A 20,084-nucleotide genomic window follows, 5' to 3' on the forward strand; every position below is an offset into this window, starting at 1 on the left:
AGTATTTAACTGAAAACAGTTATTTTTTTCGTATAATACCCCCAAGTATATGAACCCTAAAGCATAAAAAAAGCAGTGATTTTCATTCCTGAAACCATTTAAACAAGGTCTTCATCAAACAGGTTTAACAAATGAAAAGCAGCAGTTGAACTTGGTTCCCTGATATAAAAGATACATACTTTGCAAAAATTCTGAAATATTCAGGATAATTTCATGTATTCTTTTTTCATTGAGAAAATAAAGTTAAAATCGATCAGTGTGATAATTCATATCAACAAGAAAAGAGTCAAGAACCATATGATCCTCTCAATTGATGCAGAAAAAGCATTTGACAAAATACCATCCTTTCCTGATTAAAACACTTCAGAGTGTAGGGATAGAAGGTACGTTCCTCAATTTCATAAAAACCATCTACGAAAAGCCTACAGCAAATATCATTCTCAATGCGGATAAGATCAGGAACACGACAAGGATGCCCACTCTCGCCACTATTATTCAACATAGTACTAGAAGTCCTTGCAACAGCAATCAGGCAACAAAAAGGGATAAAAGGTATCCAAATCGGCAAAGAAGAGGTCAAACTGTCTCTCTTCTCAGATGACATGATACTCTATATGGAAAACCCAAAAGAATCCACCCCCAAACTACTAGAAGTTATAGAGCAATTCAGTAATGTGGCGGGATACAAAATCAATGCTCAGAAATCAGTTGCATTTCTATACACAAACAATGAGACTGAAGAAAGAGAAATTAGGGAATCCATTCCATTTACACCATTCCACTAGCACCAAAAATCATACGTTATCTCGGAATTAACCGGAGACGTAAAGGATCTGTATTCTAGAAACTACAAATCACTCTTGAAAGACACTGAAGAAGACACAAAAAGATGGAAAAATATTCATACTCATGGATCGGAAGAATTAACATAGTTAAAATGTCTATGCTACCCAGAGCAATCTGCACTTTCAATGCCATTCTGATCAAAATACCAATGACATTTTTCAAAGAACTGGAACAAACAGCCCTTAAATTTGTGTGGAACCAGAAAAGGCCNAGAGACGTAAAGGACCTATATCCTAGAAACTATAGATCACTTTTGAAAGATATTGAGGAAGACATAAAAAGATGGAAAAATATTCCATGCTCATGGATTGGAAGAATTAACATAGTTAAAATGTCCATACTACCCAGAGCAATCTACACTTTCAATGCTATCCCGATCAAAATACCGAGGACATTTTTCAAAGAACTGGAACAAATAGTCCTTAAATTTGTATGGAACCAGAAAAGGCCCCGAATCTCCAAGGAACTGTTGAAAAGGAAAAACAAAGCTGGGGGCATCACACTGCCAGATTTCAAGCTGTACTACAAAGCTGTGATCACAAAGACAGCATGGTACTGGCACAAAAACAGACACATAGACCAATGGAACAGGATAGAGACTCCAGAAATGGACCCTCGGCTCTATGGTCAACTAATCTTTGACAAAGCAGGAAAAAACATCCAGTGGAAAAAAGACAGTCTCTTCAATAAATGGTGCTGGGAAAATTGGACAGCTACATGCAAAAGAATGAAACTTGACCACTCTCTCACACCATACACAAAAATAAACTCCAAATGGATGAAAGACCTCGATGTGAGACAGGAATCCATCAAAATCCTAGAGGAGAACATAGGCAGCAACCTCTTTGACATCGGCCACAGCAACTTTCTTCATGACACATCTCCAAAGGCAAGAGAAACAAAAGAAAAAATGAACTTGTGGGACTTCATCAAGATAAAAAGCTTCTGCACAGCAAAGGAAAGTCAAAATAACTAAGAGGCAGCCCACGGAATGGGAGAAGATATTTGCAAATGACAGTACAGATAAAAGACTGGTATCCAAGATCTACAAAGAACTTCTCAAACTCAATACACAAGAAACAAATAAACAAATCATAAAATGGGCAGAAGATATGAACAGTTGCCTAATGAAGATATACAAATGGCTAACAGACACATGAAAAAGTGTTCAAAATCATTAGCCATCAGGGAAAATCAAATCAAAACCACACTGAGATACCACCTTACACCAGTTAGAATGGCAAAGATAGACAAGGCAAGAAACAACAATTGTTGGAGAGGATGTGGAGAAAGGGGATCCCTCCTACATTGTTGGTGGGAATGCAAGTTGGTACAGCCACTTTGGAAAACAGTTGGGAGGTCCCTTAAAAAGTTAAAAATTGAGCTACCCTATGATCCAGCCATTGCACTACTGGGTATTTACCCCAAAGATACAGACGTAGTGAAGAGAAGGGCCATATGCACCCCAATGTTCATAGCAGCATTGTCCACAATAGCTAAATCGTGGAAGGAGCCGAGATGCTCTTCAACAGATGACTGGATTAAGAAGCTGTGGTCCATATATACAATGGAATATTACTCAGCCATCAAAAAGAACGATTTCTCAACATTTGCTGCAACATGGATGGGACTTGGAGGAGATAATGCTAAGTGAAATAAGTCAAGCAGAGAAAGACAATTATCATAAGGTTTCACTCATTTATGGAACATAAGAAGTAGGAAGATTGGTAGGAGAAGAAAGGGATAAAGAAAGGGGGGGTAAACAGAAGGGGGAATGAACCATGAGAGACTATGGACTCTAGGAAACAAACTGAGGGCTTCAGGGTGGGGGAGAATGGGACAGGCTGGTGATGGGTATTAAAGAAGGGCACGTATTGCATGGTGCACTGGGTGTTATATGCAAGTAATGAATCATGGAACTTTACATAAAAAACTAGGGATGTAATGAATGGTGACTAACATAATAAAAAAATATTATTAAAAAAAATACAAAACACATACAGCTTAGTAAAAGTGATCTTTTTATTACCATGTGTCAAAATTATTTTATCACAAACTTAAAGAGAATCTTCTGTGTTCGCTTACCTGTATATAGTCAACAGGATTCTTTCCTTCTCCTTCCTCAGAAACAAGGGCTTTACCTTGCTCCCTCAAATAGGAACTCATACACTCACACATTGTTTTCAAGCCATTTGGCACACGACTAAATAACTTGTACATGCAAGCAAGGTCTGCAATCAGAAAGAACATACAAATCGACTACATTAAGGATTAAGGGAAAAAATGTGAATCTCTGTTTATTCTGATTTGTGAACTTAAAGAAGCTTATTTTTCCATCACTACCACTTGCTGATCATGTGAAAAATTATGAAAAAACACCCAGCAAGATAGACAAAAGGAAATAAATTAGGCTAGTTAATGGTTATTATTACAACTTATGAAATACAGCTTTCAGATAAGATGCTTTGAGAGCATCAATAAAATGTCTCAGCACCTTTTAGTTTACATGGAAGATGCCCTTACTGCATTAATAAAAAAGCCACAAAAAAATGAACACTGCAGCTCTGAGTTCCTATACAATTCTAATCTAGAACCCAGTAATACTAACACAATGTCTACCAAAGAAGAACTTCAATTATTGTGTAATTAGTAGTCAACATAATAAGAAAGAAATATAAAAACCAATTAAGTATCTTACAGGTATTTTTGGGTACGTTTATCTCAAAGTTCAAATATGACAATAAATAAAATATACTAGAATTTATTTCATTATACACCATGACAAAGTTTATATGAAACTTTTAGCATATATCCCTATTCCTTAGTATTTTCCTCAGAGCAATCCCTAATATTTCCCAGGTGATTTCCTAGGCCAATACCTGTATTCTAAAAATTGGTTTATCTCGCTAGATTATTCTTATTTAGAATGGTAATTCTGGATTCTGTCCATTTTTTCTATCATTTTTCACAAGATTAAAATGTGGAGCTAAAATCTGCTTTCCCATATGTCTGGTGTTTCTTTGAAATAAGAACTTACTGAGGCTATGTCAAAACTGTACAATGATATAAAAAAGCTTTATGATGGAGAACTTTTGAAAGTGGAGTTAGAATAGCAGTTTCTAGATAGGGGCTGGGAAATTTTTTTCTGTAAAGTGTCAGAGAGTAAATATTTTATACACTTGTGGGCCGTATGGTCTCTGCTGCAACTACTTCAGTTTTGCCACTGTAACAAGAAAGAAGCCACAGATAACACGGAAATGAATGGGCATGACTGCGTTCCCATAAAACTTTAAGGACACTGGTATCTAAAACTTTATGTAATTTTCATATGCAATGAAATATCATTCTTCTTTTGAATTTTTTCCCCCTAACCAAACTGTCGGTGGGCCACATTTGATGGGCTATAATTTACGTGCCCAGGTCTTCATTTTAACAGCTATTTAGATCCTAAAACTAAAGTTGTATACATTTAAAAAATACTTAAGAAGCAAGTTTTACAAAAAAGGGCTTCTAAAATTTGTTTCAGTGACTTTCAAAATCAAATTGTATTAAAAATAAGTTTTCAGCAATAATATATGTCCAAAGTAAACTACATACAGCAAACCTTACAGTTTCTCACATTTGGCACAAATTATAACCAAAAAAATTATTTTTTAAAAAGATTTTAATTACTTTGAGAGAGACAAAGACCACGAGCATGAGTGGCGTGAGGGGCAGAGGGAGAGAATCTCAAGCAGACACCACACTGAGCGCAGAGCCCAACGTGGGGCTTGATCCCAGAACCCTGAGATCATGACCTTAGCCGAAATCAAGAGGTGGTACTTAACCGACTAAGCCACCTAGCATCCCAAGAAGGGTCTTTTAAAAAAGGAACTTTCTCTGGTTTAATGAAACAACAAATTTATATACAACTTTCAGGAAGAAATATATAGAAATATAAGCATTTCAAAACACAAAGCAAGGACTACACTAAAGGAAGCATAGAAAACAACCACCTTTCCTACCATCTTACTGTTCTCTCCTCTTATATCCCCCTTCTCCTTTAAATTGTTCACTTAAAAATTGTTTTTCATTCCCTGCCAAGCTCTTAACTTCAACAGACAATATGTGTTTCTTTTTTAAGAAGTAAGTAGCAAAATACTGCTTAAGACACCATCTAAGAAGCAAGAAAATAGCAAGAGTACCATGTTTATTTTTTAATAGTGATTTCTAAAGTCATAGTTTTAAAGTAAAACTTCAGAACTTAAAAACAAGGACAACATGACTACTACTCTTTATTTATAATTTCTCATAGGAAATCACAAAACATTGTTTTTAGAAAAAAAGGGTAAATAGCCAATAAGAATGCTACAGTTATCTCAAAACTGTGTACTTTCACTTTTATAAAGCAATCCTCCTTTCTCTGAAGTCTGTAACTTCAGAGCTCCCAAAACCAATCTACTTAATTTATCTGAAATGTCACAAGAAAGACACTACTTTTGCATTTTCAGCCCCTTATCACAACTAACTCCCAAAGGAAAGCCTACAGAAATTTCATGACTGGAATGTCACATTTTAAAGAACCACAAAAAAAAAATCACATAGAGAGTATGTGGTGATGAAGAGTCCAACTCTCTTGTCTACAAAAAGGACAGGAATATTAGACTTCTGGGCTAAGAAAAACACAAAAAGCGAGGAGACTAAAATGAAAGATAGGAAAAAAAAGCCGTTCAATTAACAAGAAACACCAAAAATTCTCATTATAATAAAGTGTAAAGCTCTACTCTTAAATCCTATCAAAGTAACAACAGTTAATAAATTAATGACACATGCAACTTTAAGACTGACATTGATAATCTATTTTAATTATAGGAAAATTTAAAAAATTACTAAGAACCTAAGAATTAATAATGATTTAATTATATTTCAATTGCTGACACTTACCTTCTGTCTTTCCATTTTTCAACATATGTACTAGCCCAGAATTTTCCATTTCTACTATGGTTTTCATGTGCTTGGAAATGAGCTCCCTCTCGACCACCTTTACTATTGGCTCTTCGGTTGATTTGTCAAGGCAGTGCATCACCCGTTCTATTTCTTCATTAATTCTAGCTTCTACTTTCTTTATATATACTGAAGCACTGTTTTCTGCTAAAAATTTCTGGCTTTCCATCTGCAAATAAAAAGCATGTTTTTTTTTTTTAAACACAGAAGCAAAATGTGTTTCTCCTTTTAACTGGGTTTCTATAATGTTTATCATAAGACAAACTAAATTATCGTAAGCACTATTAACATTTTATAGTTTCTTATCATACATATCCACATAGTCTGAATTACATCCTTTAAAGCACTGATCACATAAGATAAATCAATACATTACCCTTAAGCAGTGTTTTTCAAACTTTGCCAATGTACTTCAAATAGCAGAAAAAGTAAGCACATGCCAGTAAGGGTCAAAAATACAGAATGAAGTATCTGACCCCAAGTCAGAGTGGAAAACTCTTTTTTGATTTGTTTTAACGTATAATTATGCCTAGAAAGATTCATCATGTTTACCATAGTTTTGCTGACACACCGCTAGTTACTAAAGTCCAACTGCCACCCCACTCCCAATCTCAAAGGAGTACGTGTGCACACACACAATGAAGTTTTGAGTTTTTAAATAACTCTTAATTTGTCTGCTAACACCAGCCTTACAGAAATTCCACTAAATTATAAATGTTAATCCAAATGATTTTAACCTATTTGATAGCAGGATTAACGAATACATCTAAGATTTACAAAACAGAAGACATGTTGATATATTAACTATGTATAAAATTTAATAACACTTCCCACTTTCTTAGTAAAAAGTAGTTTTAATCCTTGAGAATAAAGTTTCTAAGAACAGACATTAACACACCAAACAAAACTCTTGGTGAGACCATGTCTCCACTCACTGTTACAAACAGTATGCATTATGTACATATGCACATGCATGTACATATCACTGCTGCACATTTTGAAATCTTAACAATTAACCTTCTAGTATGTCTACAGTGTAATGAAGGAAATTAAAACGAATGTAAAGGTAAAAATATTGTCAAATATATCTAGCATCAGTTGCTGCTTTATTGGAAAATATAGCCTGCCTCCTACATGACAAAATTAATAGTTCATAAAGCATGGTCCAGGTTCATCAGTGCAGGCCTCAAAGGTCTTTCTGATGGGCTACAAACTAATTAAAAAAAAAAAAAGGCAGCAAGTCCATTCTTTGTTTCTTTACGTGTAAATGACACCAAAACCCGAGTTCCATCTTAATATACATCCAATGGCTCTTATGAATGACCTACTGAACTATTAAAGATTATTACAACTTTGTACACATTCATTTTTTTAAAAGTCTATTATTGGAGTAAAAACTTAGTATTCAGCTAAGTCTGTTTTAACACTACAAAGCTCCTACTATAATTGAGGTTTTTAGGACGATGCCTGGTTATCATTATCTTATTAATACTATCTTACATTTTGTAATTTCATTACAAATTAGTACTAGTTTAACTTCACTTTTAGCAATTTAGTTGGTTCTGGGTTGTTATACTGCTGCAAAATTGAATCAATTATACTTATTGACCTCTAATTTCCTCAACAGTCTTTAAAATCTATATATACACCATGAGATCAAGCATATTTCTGTACTTATTTTACTACTACCTTAATACTACCAAAAGCCTGAATAGTAAGACTTTATTAGTGATGCACTGCCTGTGAATTTATGGTAAATAATTTGTAACATGTAAATATAATAAAATACTAAGGTCATTTCTAAGTTCGTATGTTTTGTAACACATAATTTAAAAAATCATATGTGTAAGTCCAAACTCAATTTTTTTCCAATGGGTTCCTTCCCTAGAATGTGAGCATGGGGAGCAGGTAGTCTGAAGGGTATTTTTTGCACCCTTCCTTCCCAAACAGCCTCAGCAGAGGAAGGCCAAATGTTCAAATCAAACTTTGAGAATATCTTAAAAGAGCATTTATTTATATCTTCACTGATTACCTGAAAAAATTCTGCAGACATTTCCAAAAAAGGAGCCTCAAAATCTTCTTCATAGACGGATCGTCCTTCGAGACCTAAAATCATTAACATCTGGCAAGCATTTCTTATTGCGCCTCTGTCAAAAAAAGTTAAACCACTTGATAATCAAGTTATATTAAAGACTGCAAAAAATGCAACAGAAGTAGCTAGAAAGACTTTAAGAACTTTTTTTCCACAATGACCCAGCTCTATCATAAGCAACTCATTTTTAACGTAAGAATTTAGAATAATTTTAATTGGAAAGCATACCTTGACTATACAGCCATTTATCTCAAGTTGTTCTCATACTGTTAGAACTTTAAAATTTGAAAGAAAATACACTTAAAATGTCTAAATATTTCTGTGTAGTTAAAAACAATGACAATAAAAAGATGATTTATCAGAAAGCAATAAGGAGAGAAGGAGGCTATACTGCTTGACATGGATACAACACACAGCTACCCCAAGGCATTTATATATATATATATATATATATATATATATGCGCAAGCTTTGGGGCAACCCTGCCCAAGCACCAAAGCTGAAATAGAAAGAACTATAACAAGTCTTCCTCTAATAGCTGCTCTCAGTACAGACACACAGAGAGAGCAGTCTTCCATGCTTCAAAAAGCTCTAGGTGCAGTCACAAAAATGGTACTGAAACCATGTAAGGGGAGGCAATGTGACCTAACAGAAGGGGCACAAGAGTTCTTAGTCATCATACATTATGTTCAACACTTTTCTTCAAATGTGTTAAGAATGAAGGTCAGCCCAGAGCCTTTTAAAGAAAAAGACAAAGAGAACAAAAAATGTTATCACACAGAAAAACGGAATAAAATGCCAGCATAAAAAACACATGAAAACCAAAAAGGAAGACTAATGGCTGATTTGTTTTTTAAAAGTGTATTAAATAAAGCTCAGGATGGTCAGTCTCTTTTAACAATAGATGTGTGCTTTTAAGTTAAAATCTAGGTAACTCTGTTAATTGTGAAAAGGTTTCTGAAGATTTTCATAATGTCCTGGACAATAAAATTTTTATTTATTGTAATAAGATTATGATAGTATATCAGTTCTCAAGATATAACCACTAAAAAACCAAACACTGAAATATAAAAAGATGATTATACCGATCTACAACTTCTCCTTTCCGCTCTCTCGCAATCATGTCCAAAAGCGTTTGTCGTAGATGATCCCTAATACACCCATAACGTACAACTTGATCTCGAAAAATAATTAATCCCAAATTGTAGACATTCTCCACATTATTTTGTTGTACATATACACGGTCCTGTGGTGAAAACAAAATCATAGAAACATGAGCACAACTCCAGCAAACATAAAAACAATCATTGTGAGCTACAATAATATACAGGGAACAACATTCTACAAGCAGCCAATTTTTCAGGTGAGAAACACTTCAAACTAGTTTAAGCACCATGGAATTTTCTAGCACCTCCCAAACTATATAAAAGTTAGTCTTTACAGTTTACAACTGTATAATTTACAAACAACTGGCTATAGGTGGTCACCCATTTGACCTGAAGAAAAAGGTGGGGGGGGAGGAGCACCCTACCCAGGGAAAGGCAGGTGAGCAGAAAGCAGGAAAAGGTATACAGCAAGGTAGACACATCGTCCATTCTCTCCAGAGCCATACCACACCTGAATATGATTCTTACTTTCTTAAATACTATACTTAAGATCATATTCTCTGAAGTAAAATTAAGAGCCGAATGAAATACAGATCCATGGAACTTAAGCTGACTGCTTACTGGTAAATATTAAGAGGCTCTAATGCCTATATTACAGCAGCATTAAGTATCACATAATTAAAACACCTCTAGTTACTGTCATTTCAAACAGATTACTTGTAGTCAGTCATCTTATTTTCAAGTTCTTGCCAACTTGATTAGAAGTGTGTCTCACGGGGGCGCCTGGGTGGCACGGCGGCTGAGCGCCTGCCTTCGGCTCAGGGCATGATCCCGGCGTTATGGGATCGAGCCCCACATCGGGCTCCTCTGCTATGAGCCTGCTTCTTCCTCTCCCACTCCCCCTGCTTGTGTTCCCTCTCTCACTGGCTGTCTCTATCTCTGCCGAATAAATAAATAAAATCTTTAAAAAAAAAAAAAAAAGAAGTGTGTCTCACTTTACAGAGCACATATAATCCAGAATTCTTGGCTATACAAGTCCTACTTTATGCATTATCTGAAAATCCACATTTACATCAAAGTACATCGGAATAAAACTACTAAGTTTTTAATTCACAAAAGGATTAGTAACAGAATTCCTTTCTGTTCTTAACCAGGACCTATCTGGGCCTCGGTGGGTCTCTGAACTTCCAAAATTATAAAATTATTGTGTGTTTGCTGGTACAAAAGTACTCTGGAAACAAAGCCCATAGGTTTCACCAGATTCTTAAAGGCATTTGTGATCCAAAACCAGTTAAGAACCACTGCACACTGTGATCCTGGAACTTTTTTAAGGAACACTGTCATTACAAGCAACACCAAGCAAAGCTACCAGGTGAACATAAACAGAAGCTCAACTGTATCAGTGATGCAACTGAAATGGCACCGACCAACAACCGCTGACTAAATTCTCCAGGAGTAGCATTCCCTTCATGTGACGTCACTCCTGCAACCCTCCTCCATTCAGCTCCTCCAGGGCACACCCCTCATGGCTACAAGGAAAGCCGCTCTTAGCTTAGTATCTTCACTGCTCACATTTCTACATTCTGTATCATCTTGGCACGAGCTCACATTTTCAAGGTAGTGCATCAAATTCAGTAGGTTCAAAATTTTCACAGATGACTCCCTGGTAAATTTTTTTTTTTTTTTTAAACAGGTTTTCACTTTTTTTCCTTTGTATTAAACTATGTGGTGCCCACGTCTGGGGCCTGGGTCCTCTGCATGGAGACTCCGGTGTGGGTCTTTATAAGATACAGGTGAGTTTCTGGGGCGCCTGGGTGGCACGGCGGTTAAGCGTCTGCCTTTGGCTCAGGGCATGATCCCGGTGTTATGGGATCGAGCCCCACATCAGGCTCCTCTGCTATGAGCCTGCTTCTTCCTCTCCCACTCCCCCTGCTTGTGTTCCCTCTCTCGCTGGCTGTCTCTATCTCTGTCAAATAAATAAAAAAATCTTTAAAAAAAAAAAAAAAGAAAAAAGAAAAGTGTACACTTAANACTTGGTGAACACAGTCTTTCCAGAGGTCAGGGGCAAGACAGCTGTAGGTCTTGGAAATGGCATCTAAAGTGGCCTCTGGCGAAGCTGCCCAGGGTGGCAGTGCAGTCCCTGGCTGAGGGGGAGCAGTCATCGATACCAGCCATCATCAGCAGCTTCCTGAGCACAGGGGCTAAGACAATGCAGGTGCCACAGGGGGCAGGGATGAGGCACACCAGCACAGAGCCACAGCGGCCAGTCACCCTGCATGGGACAGGGTGATTTTGTTCCCTAGCAGCCTTGCCACATGGGGACATTGGAAAGCTTGGGCCAGGGTGATGGACCCTGGACAGCAGCGGCTATCTCATTGTAGCACTTAATACCCAGACCAACGTATCTACTATAATGTCTGATGGCAACAAATGCCTTGAACCTGGTCTGCTGGCCGGCACAGGTCTGCTTTTACACAGGATTACCTTCAAAACCTCATCCCTGAGGGATGCCCCCAGGAAAAAGTCAATAATCTCATATTCCTTGATGGGCAGGGAGAAAACAGATCTCCTCTCGGAACTTGATTTCCATGTCATTGACCAGGCAGCCCGGCTTGGTGATGGGGATCCACTTCTTGTCTGGGCCTTGCCTCTGAAAGCTCCACGGCCTTGGACTCAGCTCTAGCCCCCCAACCACAGGCTGCCAAAGCCTGTGAGGAAGCTGTTGCGGCCTCCCATTCCAGGACCCATCCCTGCACCCTCCAGCAGCACTGGGGTCATCCTCCATTTGGTGTTTTCTCTCTCCAGTAAATTCTTAGGCTTCGCATGTCCACCTCAAGATCTTAAATTCTGTCTCTCCCCTGACTGGGGTGGAGACAGACAGACAGGATGCAGAGGAGAGAGAGAGAGAATCTTAAGCAGGGTCCCCGTTGAGCGTGGGGCCCAATACAGCTGAATCTCATGACCCTGAGATCACTACCTGCCCAAACCAGGAGTCGATGCTCAACCAACTGAGCCACACAGGAGCCTTACTTTTCAGCATGAAACAAGATGCATTCAATAAAATCTGGTATATATCTAAAAATTTAAAAAGCACCAAGAATCTTTTTTATTATAAAAATAATTATTCCACTGCATAAATTATTTGTAAATTTGATGTTTACAGTTTTGAATACTACCATATACAGTAGGACTCTCACCCTAAGTGATCAAAACCACTAACTGGCTGCTTAACTGAATACAGGTGGTAAAAGAGAGAAACAAATGTACATACTTGCATCTTAAAAATTTTAAATTAAAACATATTACATGTTCATTGAGATATCAAGACTTTTGTCTTTGAACATGAATCCTGTGAGCGGAGTTCAGTGTTCTTTCTTATATACACACTCTCATCTAATAAAGTAACTTTTCTACTTTGTTTCATTAAGAGGGAGCATGAGAACTAGAGACATTTATGAAGCAATCTGAATGTAAAAAAGTCCTTCCAGATTTTTACAATCTCTGCTCCATTCTTTCAAATTACCCACACCGTTTTTTTTTTTTTTAAAGATTTTATTTATTTATTTGACAAGAGAGACAGCCAGCGAGAGAGGGAACACAAGCAGGGGGAGTGGGAGAGGAAGAAGCAGGCTCCTAGTGGAGAAGCCTGATGTGGGGCTCGATCCCAGAACGCTGGGATCACGCCCTGAGCTGAAGGCAGACACTTAACGACTGCGCAACCCAGGAGCCCCTAAATTACCCACACCTAATTCGAACCAAATTTAGTGATTTGCCTTTGTCAAGTCTTTCTAAAACATTCAATCTAGTTTACCAAAGAACAAATTCTATCATTTTTAACCCCATTTTATTGATTTACAGGATATTAAATTATGTGTTAATAACAAGTACAACTGGCATAAACAGGCCTGAAAATAAATACAACTGACTCAGTAAATACAAAGCTCAATTAGTAAGAGCAAAACAGAGAAGAGATAGTGAAAGCAGTGAAACAGCAGTGAGAGAATTCTGCATCAGGCTGTTTCACAGAATAGAAAATACTGGTAATTCTGGCAAGCAGTGTAAGTTCCAACTCTACTACATGCCTATGGGTGTGTGGGGGTCAGATACCTATCATACATGACATACATATGACATTAGTAAGTTTAACCTCTTTCTTAAGAAACCAAATGTTCTTAATTAAGACAGATGTCAAAAGAATTAGGTCAGATTTTATTGTTTTTGGTGAAAGGGCACTAACTATAAGAATTACAGAACAAAGGCACATATAACGTAGTCTTCAGAGTAAATTATGAATTTTATAGTGAAAATTTGTTAATGTTCTCCCTTTTTTGACTTTACTGCAGTATAATTTATATGCCATAAAATTCACTCATTTTAAGAGTATAGTTCAATAATTTATAGCACATTTCTACAATTGTCCAACCATGGCCACAATCCAGTTCTAGAACTATTTCCATCACCCCAAAAAAATCCCTTCAGCCCGTTTGTAGTCAATCTTACTTCCAGCACCCCTGCTTTCTCTTTTTACAATTTTCCTTTTCAGGTCATTTAATGTAATTGAATCATATGTAATCTTTCATGTCTGATTTTTCACTAAGCATAAAGTTGCTAAGGTTGATTACTGGTGTTAACATTTATCAGTATTTCATTCCTCTGTAGTGCCGAATAGTACTCCACCGTATGGATATGCCACAGTTAATTCATCAGCTGATGGATATTTGGGGCTGTGTCCAGTTTTTGTCTGCTATGAGTAATGTTGCTACTTGCTATGAACATTTGGGTAAAATCCTTTGGTGGACATATGCTTTTCTTTTTCTTGGGATAGATTTCTAGAAGTGGAAGTATTAGCTCATATGGAAATTGCTAAACTTTTCTAAAGTGGATGTATCAGTTACAGCCAATTTTTGAATGCAAAAGTACTAGATGTGGAGTTAAGAATTCTTCTTCATATGAGCTCTGGCTGTACCACTAACTTGGCTGTATGACTTTAAGTAAGTCATTTATCCTCTCTGGTCCCGGGCAACCCAAAGGCATGGTAAAGATAATCTCTAAAACTCTAGTATGATTTCCTATGAAGCTTAACTCTCTGATCAAAAATTAACATATATGAAGGATCAAGATATACTTCACTGTCACTTCTTCCCTTTCTATTTGTTACCAGTCTCCCTGGCCTGGGTTTCCCTCCTCCCAATCCTAAGCACAGTGACATGGGTGAATCTATAACCCTTTGGCCGGTAATGCTGTCTAGCTCAAGTCCTCTGGCAAAAACACAGGGAAAGGGTTGGTTGCAACTAATGAACTCTTTAAGTATATTCTGTATGGGGAGAAACAATGCTTTAGTAAAGGAAGCCAGGTATGATGGGAACACATGGTCAGAGTGTTTTGAGAACGGCACAGAACATTCAAGTCCATGGAAAATGACTGGAGACAAAAGAAATACAGATGTAGTATAAGACCTAAACCTTTGTCTTTAATGAGAAACTCTCAAGGTGAATATAATGAATGTAATTAAATGACATATAATATTAAGAAAACCTGTTATCCCTGAAATCTGATTATAGATAAGAGAGTGCTAATAAACGGATAAGAGAAAACCCACAAAATTTGCGGCTATTTAAACTAGTAATACTAGTTACTTGTATTAAATGTTATATATGTATAATTACCATCAAGCAAAGTAAAACATATATATACATATACTCAAGTGTTTATATGTACATATGTTAAACAGAAATGCATGCACACATTCACAATAAACTTGTGATCTGCATGATATATATTAAAATATTTGCTAAATAAACATGCTGAATCTTCTGTTTCCTGCTTAATGGCACTATCAGCAGGAATTCAGCCTGGGGGTACACAATAGCATTTTCCTAATAGATTCCAAAGGAATCTCTTTGTTAAAAAATAAGTAGCTGGGGGTGCCTGGGTGGCTCAGTTGGTGAACATGTGACTCCTGATCTTGGGGTTACAGGTTTGAGCCCCAGGTTGAGTGTACAGATTACTTAAAAAATCAAATCAAATCAAATCTAAAAAAATAAGTGGCTGAATTTATGTAATGCAATATTAACGTAGTTCTAATTATTTAAATCACTGTAGGACTTTTATTTTGTATATGTTTCTACATGAATATTTAATTTAAAAAGATCTAAAATCCCACCTCTAGCTAACCTCTAACTAGCTGAAAGAAAACAACCTCAAAGTAAGGACAAGATGAAATCATCCCAAAAGAGAGAAAAAATATTAAATAATAACCTAAAAGCAATCTTTTAATCTCAGGCTTTTTGACCAAAATATATAGTTTGTGTGAGCCCAACATTAGTCATTTATCTATTGAAGAAAGCTAAGCAGAGACAGAAAGTTGATGGAGGCTTCTATTTGCCTTTTTAAGCCAAAATACGGCATTTTAAATATAAAATGTTCTAAAAAACACGTTTGAAAGCTTAATGTCTGAGTCAAACATTAGAGTTACTAAAGGGATAGGAGTTTCATCGCTAGAGATAAACTATATATTCAATCTCTATTTACGGTTCTCTCTCAGGGGTTGCTATTCCTAGGCCAAGCAAACCTATAACGAGCAAGCCTCTTCACGAGCTAGATGAACACAGGGGTGAGGAGGAGTAACTAATGATGGGACCATCTCGTTGGCCCTGTTTTCACAAACCCGGGGAAAAGCCAGACTGCTTTTGCATCTGACTTCAACTGCAACCCAACACCCTACTTCTTACAATGCTATCCCACTTATTTCCACCGCTTGTCTGGAAAGAGTACTTCTGTAAGGCTAACTTCCCTGCCAAGAACAACCATAAAAGCTGGTAAGATATTATAAAGTACCACCTGCTTAAAAGCATCAACTGGGGGGGGGGGTCTCTAGGAACTGAGGTAGACAGAGACTGAAGTCTTTCTTCCTCTGCCACAAAAAAAGGAGACCTCAAACAACCAATCTCCACATAAATCTCCTTCAGCAAATGCCTACTGGTGACCTAGGGCTCTTCACATTACCAGTCAACAAGAGGACATCAACCTACGAGGTGCTAATTACTACTCCAACCATCTTGGGAAATATCTGCCTTTCCCCCTTAACTGATGGCTTTACCAAGATGCTAACTATTTTAACTATGAGATCAAACTCAGCATCCAAGAGTATTCTTAGAGGTATCAAGACATGTTATGCGGACATACAGAACTTACAAAAGCTAAGCCTGTGCAAAGTCAAGGAGTGACTCTGTGAGTGAGTTAAAGAGCTTCATTACTCAGAAATGGTATTACAACAATCAAAATAAAACAAAAACACGATCATGAAGTTCAAAAAATAACATTAACTCTTACTACTTATTTTACTTGCAAGAAATAGTTCAGCGAATTTTTTAACCAACAGGGTTTTTTTTGTTTATTTTTTAAAAAGAGGATAGGAGAGATGAAGAATGTAAACAGGGGTAAAAATCTTTACAAATAGTAAATATCTGTCCCACTCATAAACTAGAGATAAACCCTGAAAAGTTTAGCTCATTTAAAACAAACAAACAAAAACCAAAGCAAATAACCCTGTAACAAGCAGCTACAGTCTACATGTTTCAATCTGCTTTCCCAAGCTTAATCACTAGACAATCTTCTATCAGCAAGTAATAAATATGAGTATTTTCAAACAGGTTCACTTCCAAGCCATGAAATAAATACAAGTTGAGAAAGCTTAACACTATAAGGACAGAAATAGAAAATTTTAAAAAACCCAAAACCTGGGAAAAGTAACAAAGAGTTTCTAGTGCAGACTTATAGTTAAAAAAAAAAAAAGTCTAATTAGAGCAAAGTTTAAAGAACTGTCCCAGTATTTTCCACAATGCGAGTGCCTGACTACACTGTGGAAACGGCACCAGTAAGAGATGAAATAGTAAACTGCTCAGATTAACATTTCTGGATTTAACAATGTTATTGGGTAAAGTACATGGAAAAGCATAGAATACAGCTGGCTTGAAAATTTAGATCCATGACTAAAGCTCAAAGTCATAGTTTCCACCACTGAAAAATGGGTCCAAAATCTCTCTCTCAGGGCTGTCAAAGTTTTTAAAACAATGTAGTTGTAAGAAATTCTACTTAAAAATAACTTTCATTTATTTTAAGAATTGTATCCTAGGATATCTGACGAATCAAAACCTTGGTCGTGTTTCTCTAAAGCTGCGTAAACTGCACCAAATCCTAAAATAAAAGCGCCGTTCCCTACTCTAAAATTCAAGAACTAACGGTAGGGGAAAAAACCCACCAACACTAGAAAACAGTCCCTATTAGAACCGTAAGAGTAATCAAGTAACAGAAATCAAGATCTTGGGTCGCCTGGGTGGCTCAGTCAGTTAAGCATATCTGCTTTCGGCTCAGGTCATGATCCCAGGGTCCTGGAATCGAGCTCTGCCATCAGGCTCCCTGCTCAGCAGGGAGTCTGCTTCTCCCTCTCCTGGCCCCCTTCCAGCGCTCTTGCTCTCTCTCTCTCGCAAATAAATAAAATTAAAAAAAAAAACAAGGTCTTGGAGCAATGAGATTTTAAGACTTTAGAAAAAGGAAGACCTGTATTAAAGAAGCAATAGAATTCAGTGGTGAAGAGCTCAAACTTAAGAACCAGATAAGTTATTTCAATCCTATCTCTGTCATTTACTAGGTGTGACTTTAACACCTGTGTCTGTTTCCTCATCTTCATAGTAACACCTACCTTAAACTGCTACTCCACTTACCTCCACTTCTAATACTCTTGAAAGAATAGCTTTTACAAGGCCAACTCCTCCGGCAAAAACAACTATAAAACCTGGATGAAAATAAAAAGCTACCACACCTCCTCACACCCATCAAAATAGCTACTATCAGAAAACAAAACAAAAACAAGAAAATAACAAGTGCTGGCAAGGATATGAAGAAATTGGAACTCTTGAGCATTGCTGGTGAAAATGCAAAATGGTGTCGTTGCTATGGAAAACAGCACGGTGGTCACTCAAAAATTAAAAATGGAACTGCCATAGGATCCAGCCAATTCCACTATCTGGGTATATATTCAAAATAATTGAAAACCAGGTCTTAATGAAACATTTGTACACCCATGTTCATAGCAGCATCATTCAAAATAGCCAAAAGGTGCAAACAACCCAAGTGTTCACTAGTAGATGAATGGATAAGCAAAATGAGGTACACACATACAACAGAACATTATTCGGCCTTAAAAATGAAGGGAATTTTGACATATGCTACAACATGGATGAACCCTGAGTCACAAAAGGACAAATACTCTGTAATTCCATTTGTATGAGGTATCTAGAGTGATCAAGTTCACATAAATAGAAAAAACAATGATGGTGATCATGGGCTCAGGGGAGAGGGGAATGGCAAGTCACAATTTAATGGGTACAAAGTTTTAGTTTTACAAGATGAAAAGTTCTGGAAGTGGATGGAGGTAATGGTTGCACAACAGTATGAATATACTTATCACTGAACTGTACACTTAAAATTGGTTAGGATATTAAACTGCATGTTAAGTGCATTTTACAACAATTTAAGCAAATAAACACCAACTGTTTAAAAGCATCAAAGAGCAACAAGGGCAACCTGGACTTGTAGGGCCAAGATTCTGGAGAAAAGACAAGGAAGTACACTGAAAAGAGACCAACATTCACCCTCACTCGTTCCCTTGGGTCATGTTTTATTTGGAGGACTGGAAATGAGAGGCTAAGCAGAAAGTCACAGATAGGCTGGCTATCAAGCAGCTAGGACTTACGAAGCCAAAGTCTGAAAAGAAAGCAACGCAAAGAATCATCATAACTTCTGCAATTTTCGAGATGTTTACTGACACACCACCTAAGCATGGGCAAGACACCAAACACCAAAGACAAAGCAGCACTGAAAGACTAAAGAGCTGAACAGAGACTGTTGATAGACTTAAAGTGGTGAGGAGACAAAAGATGGAATTCAAGGCACAGTAACATGGAAAGCAAACTGGTAAACACCTCAGGCTTCTAGACCCCAGACGGCTATTGCCTGTGAGTAAAGATATGCCCCAGAAATAAAGGCAAACTCAAAACAGACCAACCTTAACACAGCCTAAAAGTCAACTTCAACTAGATCATGGTGATTTGCCCATATTGTGCTTGCCTGCCAGAAGAAAATAACATTTCCTTTGAAGGAAATACCACCCAGGGTCTCCCCAATTTTTCACATACAATGTTGACAAAATTTGCAGGTTTGTCCCCCACACCAAAACAAACACCCAGGACCAAATATCTAAAAGCCAAGGGGAAAAAAACTCCAGGAAGTCAAAGTATTCTAAGACTCCTACCTAGGAAGTGGTTTAAAATATACACATATGTAAGGTAAACTGTAAGTCAAGGATCTATGTTGCAATCTCTAAAGTAACCACTAGAATAATAACAAAAGAATATGTAAATATAAGTAACAGCTAACAGGGAAGGGGAATGGATAATATATACTCTGTTCACGTAAAAAAAGGCAAGGCAGTTGAGAAAAAAAAAATCAATAAAAAAAACAGGTGAGACAAACAGAAAATAAAATCTAATATGATGGCAAACTTAAACCCAAATGTATTAATAATTATATTAAACATAAATAAGCCATATGCTTCAATTTAAAAGCAAAGATTATCAAATAGGGTTAAAAGGCCTATTACTGTATGGTGCTTATAAATGATAAGACAAGAAGATGGAAAGGAAAGGATGGGGAGAAATTTGCCATACAAACACTAACCAAAAGAAAACTCATATAGTAATATTACACAAAGTAGACTTGAAGGCAAAAAGTATAGGAAATAAAGAAGGATATTTCATAAAAATACAAGAGTCTGAACAACAGGAAAATCAAATAGCCCTAAATTTATATTCGTTTTATGACAAAAACCTCAAAATATATCAACTAAAAGGAGAAAAAGACAAATCTGTCATCAAATCTGAAGATTTTAGCATTTTTCAGGAGCTGACAGAACAAGCAGACAAAAACATTCAGTAAAGATGTGGATGGTTTTGAATATGGTTAACAAATTTGACTAGATATGTATACAACACTTTATT

General features: G+C 36.8%; 1 protein-coding gene across 1 annotated transcript in view; it reads right to left on the minus strand.

Annotated features, from left to right (window-relative positions):
* CUL3 (cullin 3) overlaps positions 1 to 20,084 on the minus strand; it is an 89,683-nt gene that overhangs the window by 24,409 nt on the left and 45,190 nt on the right. The window contains exons 4-7 of the mRNA XM_034655271.1: positions 9,007 to 9,167; positions 7,862 to 7,976; positions 5,770 to 5,998; positions 2,932 to 3,077 (exon numbers count right to left, since the gene is read on the minus strand). Coding sequence (XP_034511162.1) covers positions 2,932 to 3,077; positions 5,770 to 5,998; positions 7,862 to 7,976; positions 9,007 to 9,167 — 651 coding nt within the window. The remainder of the gene's footprint in view (positions 1 to 2,931; positions 3,078 to 5,769; positions 5,999 to 7,861; positions 7,977 to 9,006; positions 9,168 to 20,084) is intronic.

The sequence above is a fragment of the Ailuropoda melanoleuca genome, chromosome 2 (assembly GCF_002007445.2).
Source record: "Ailuropoda melanoleuca isolate Jingjing chromosome 2, ASM200744v2, whole genome shotgun sequence".
Lineage (NCBI taxonomy): Eukaryota > Metazoa > Chordata > Mammalia > Carnivora > Ursidae > Ailuropoda > Ailuropoda melanoleuca.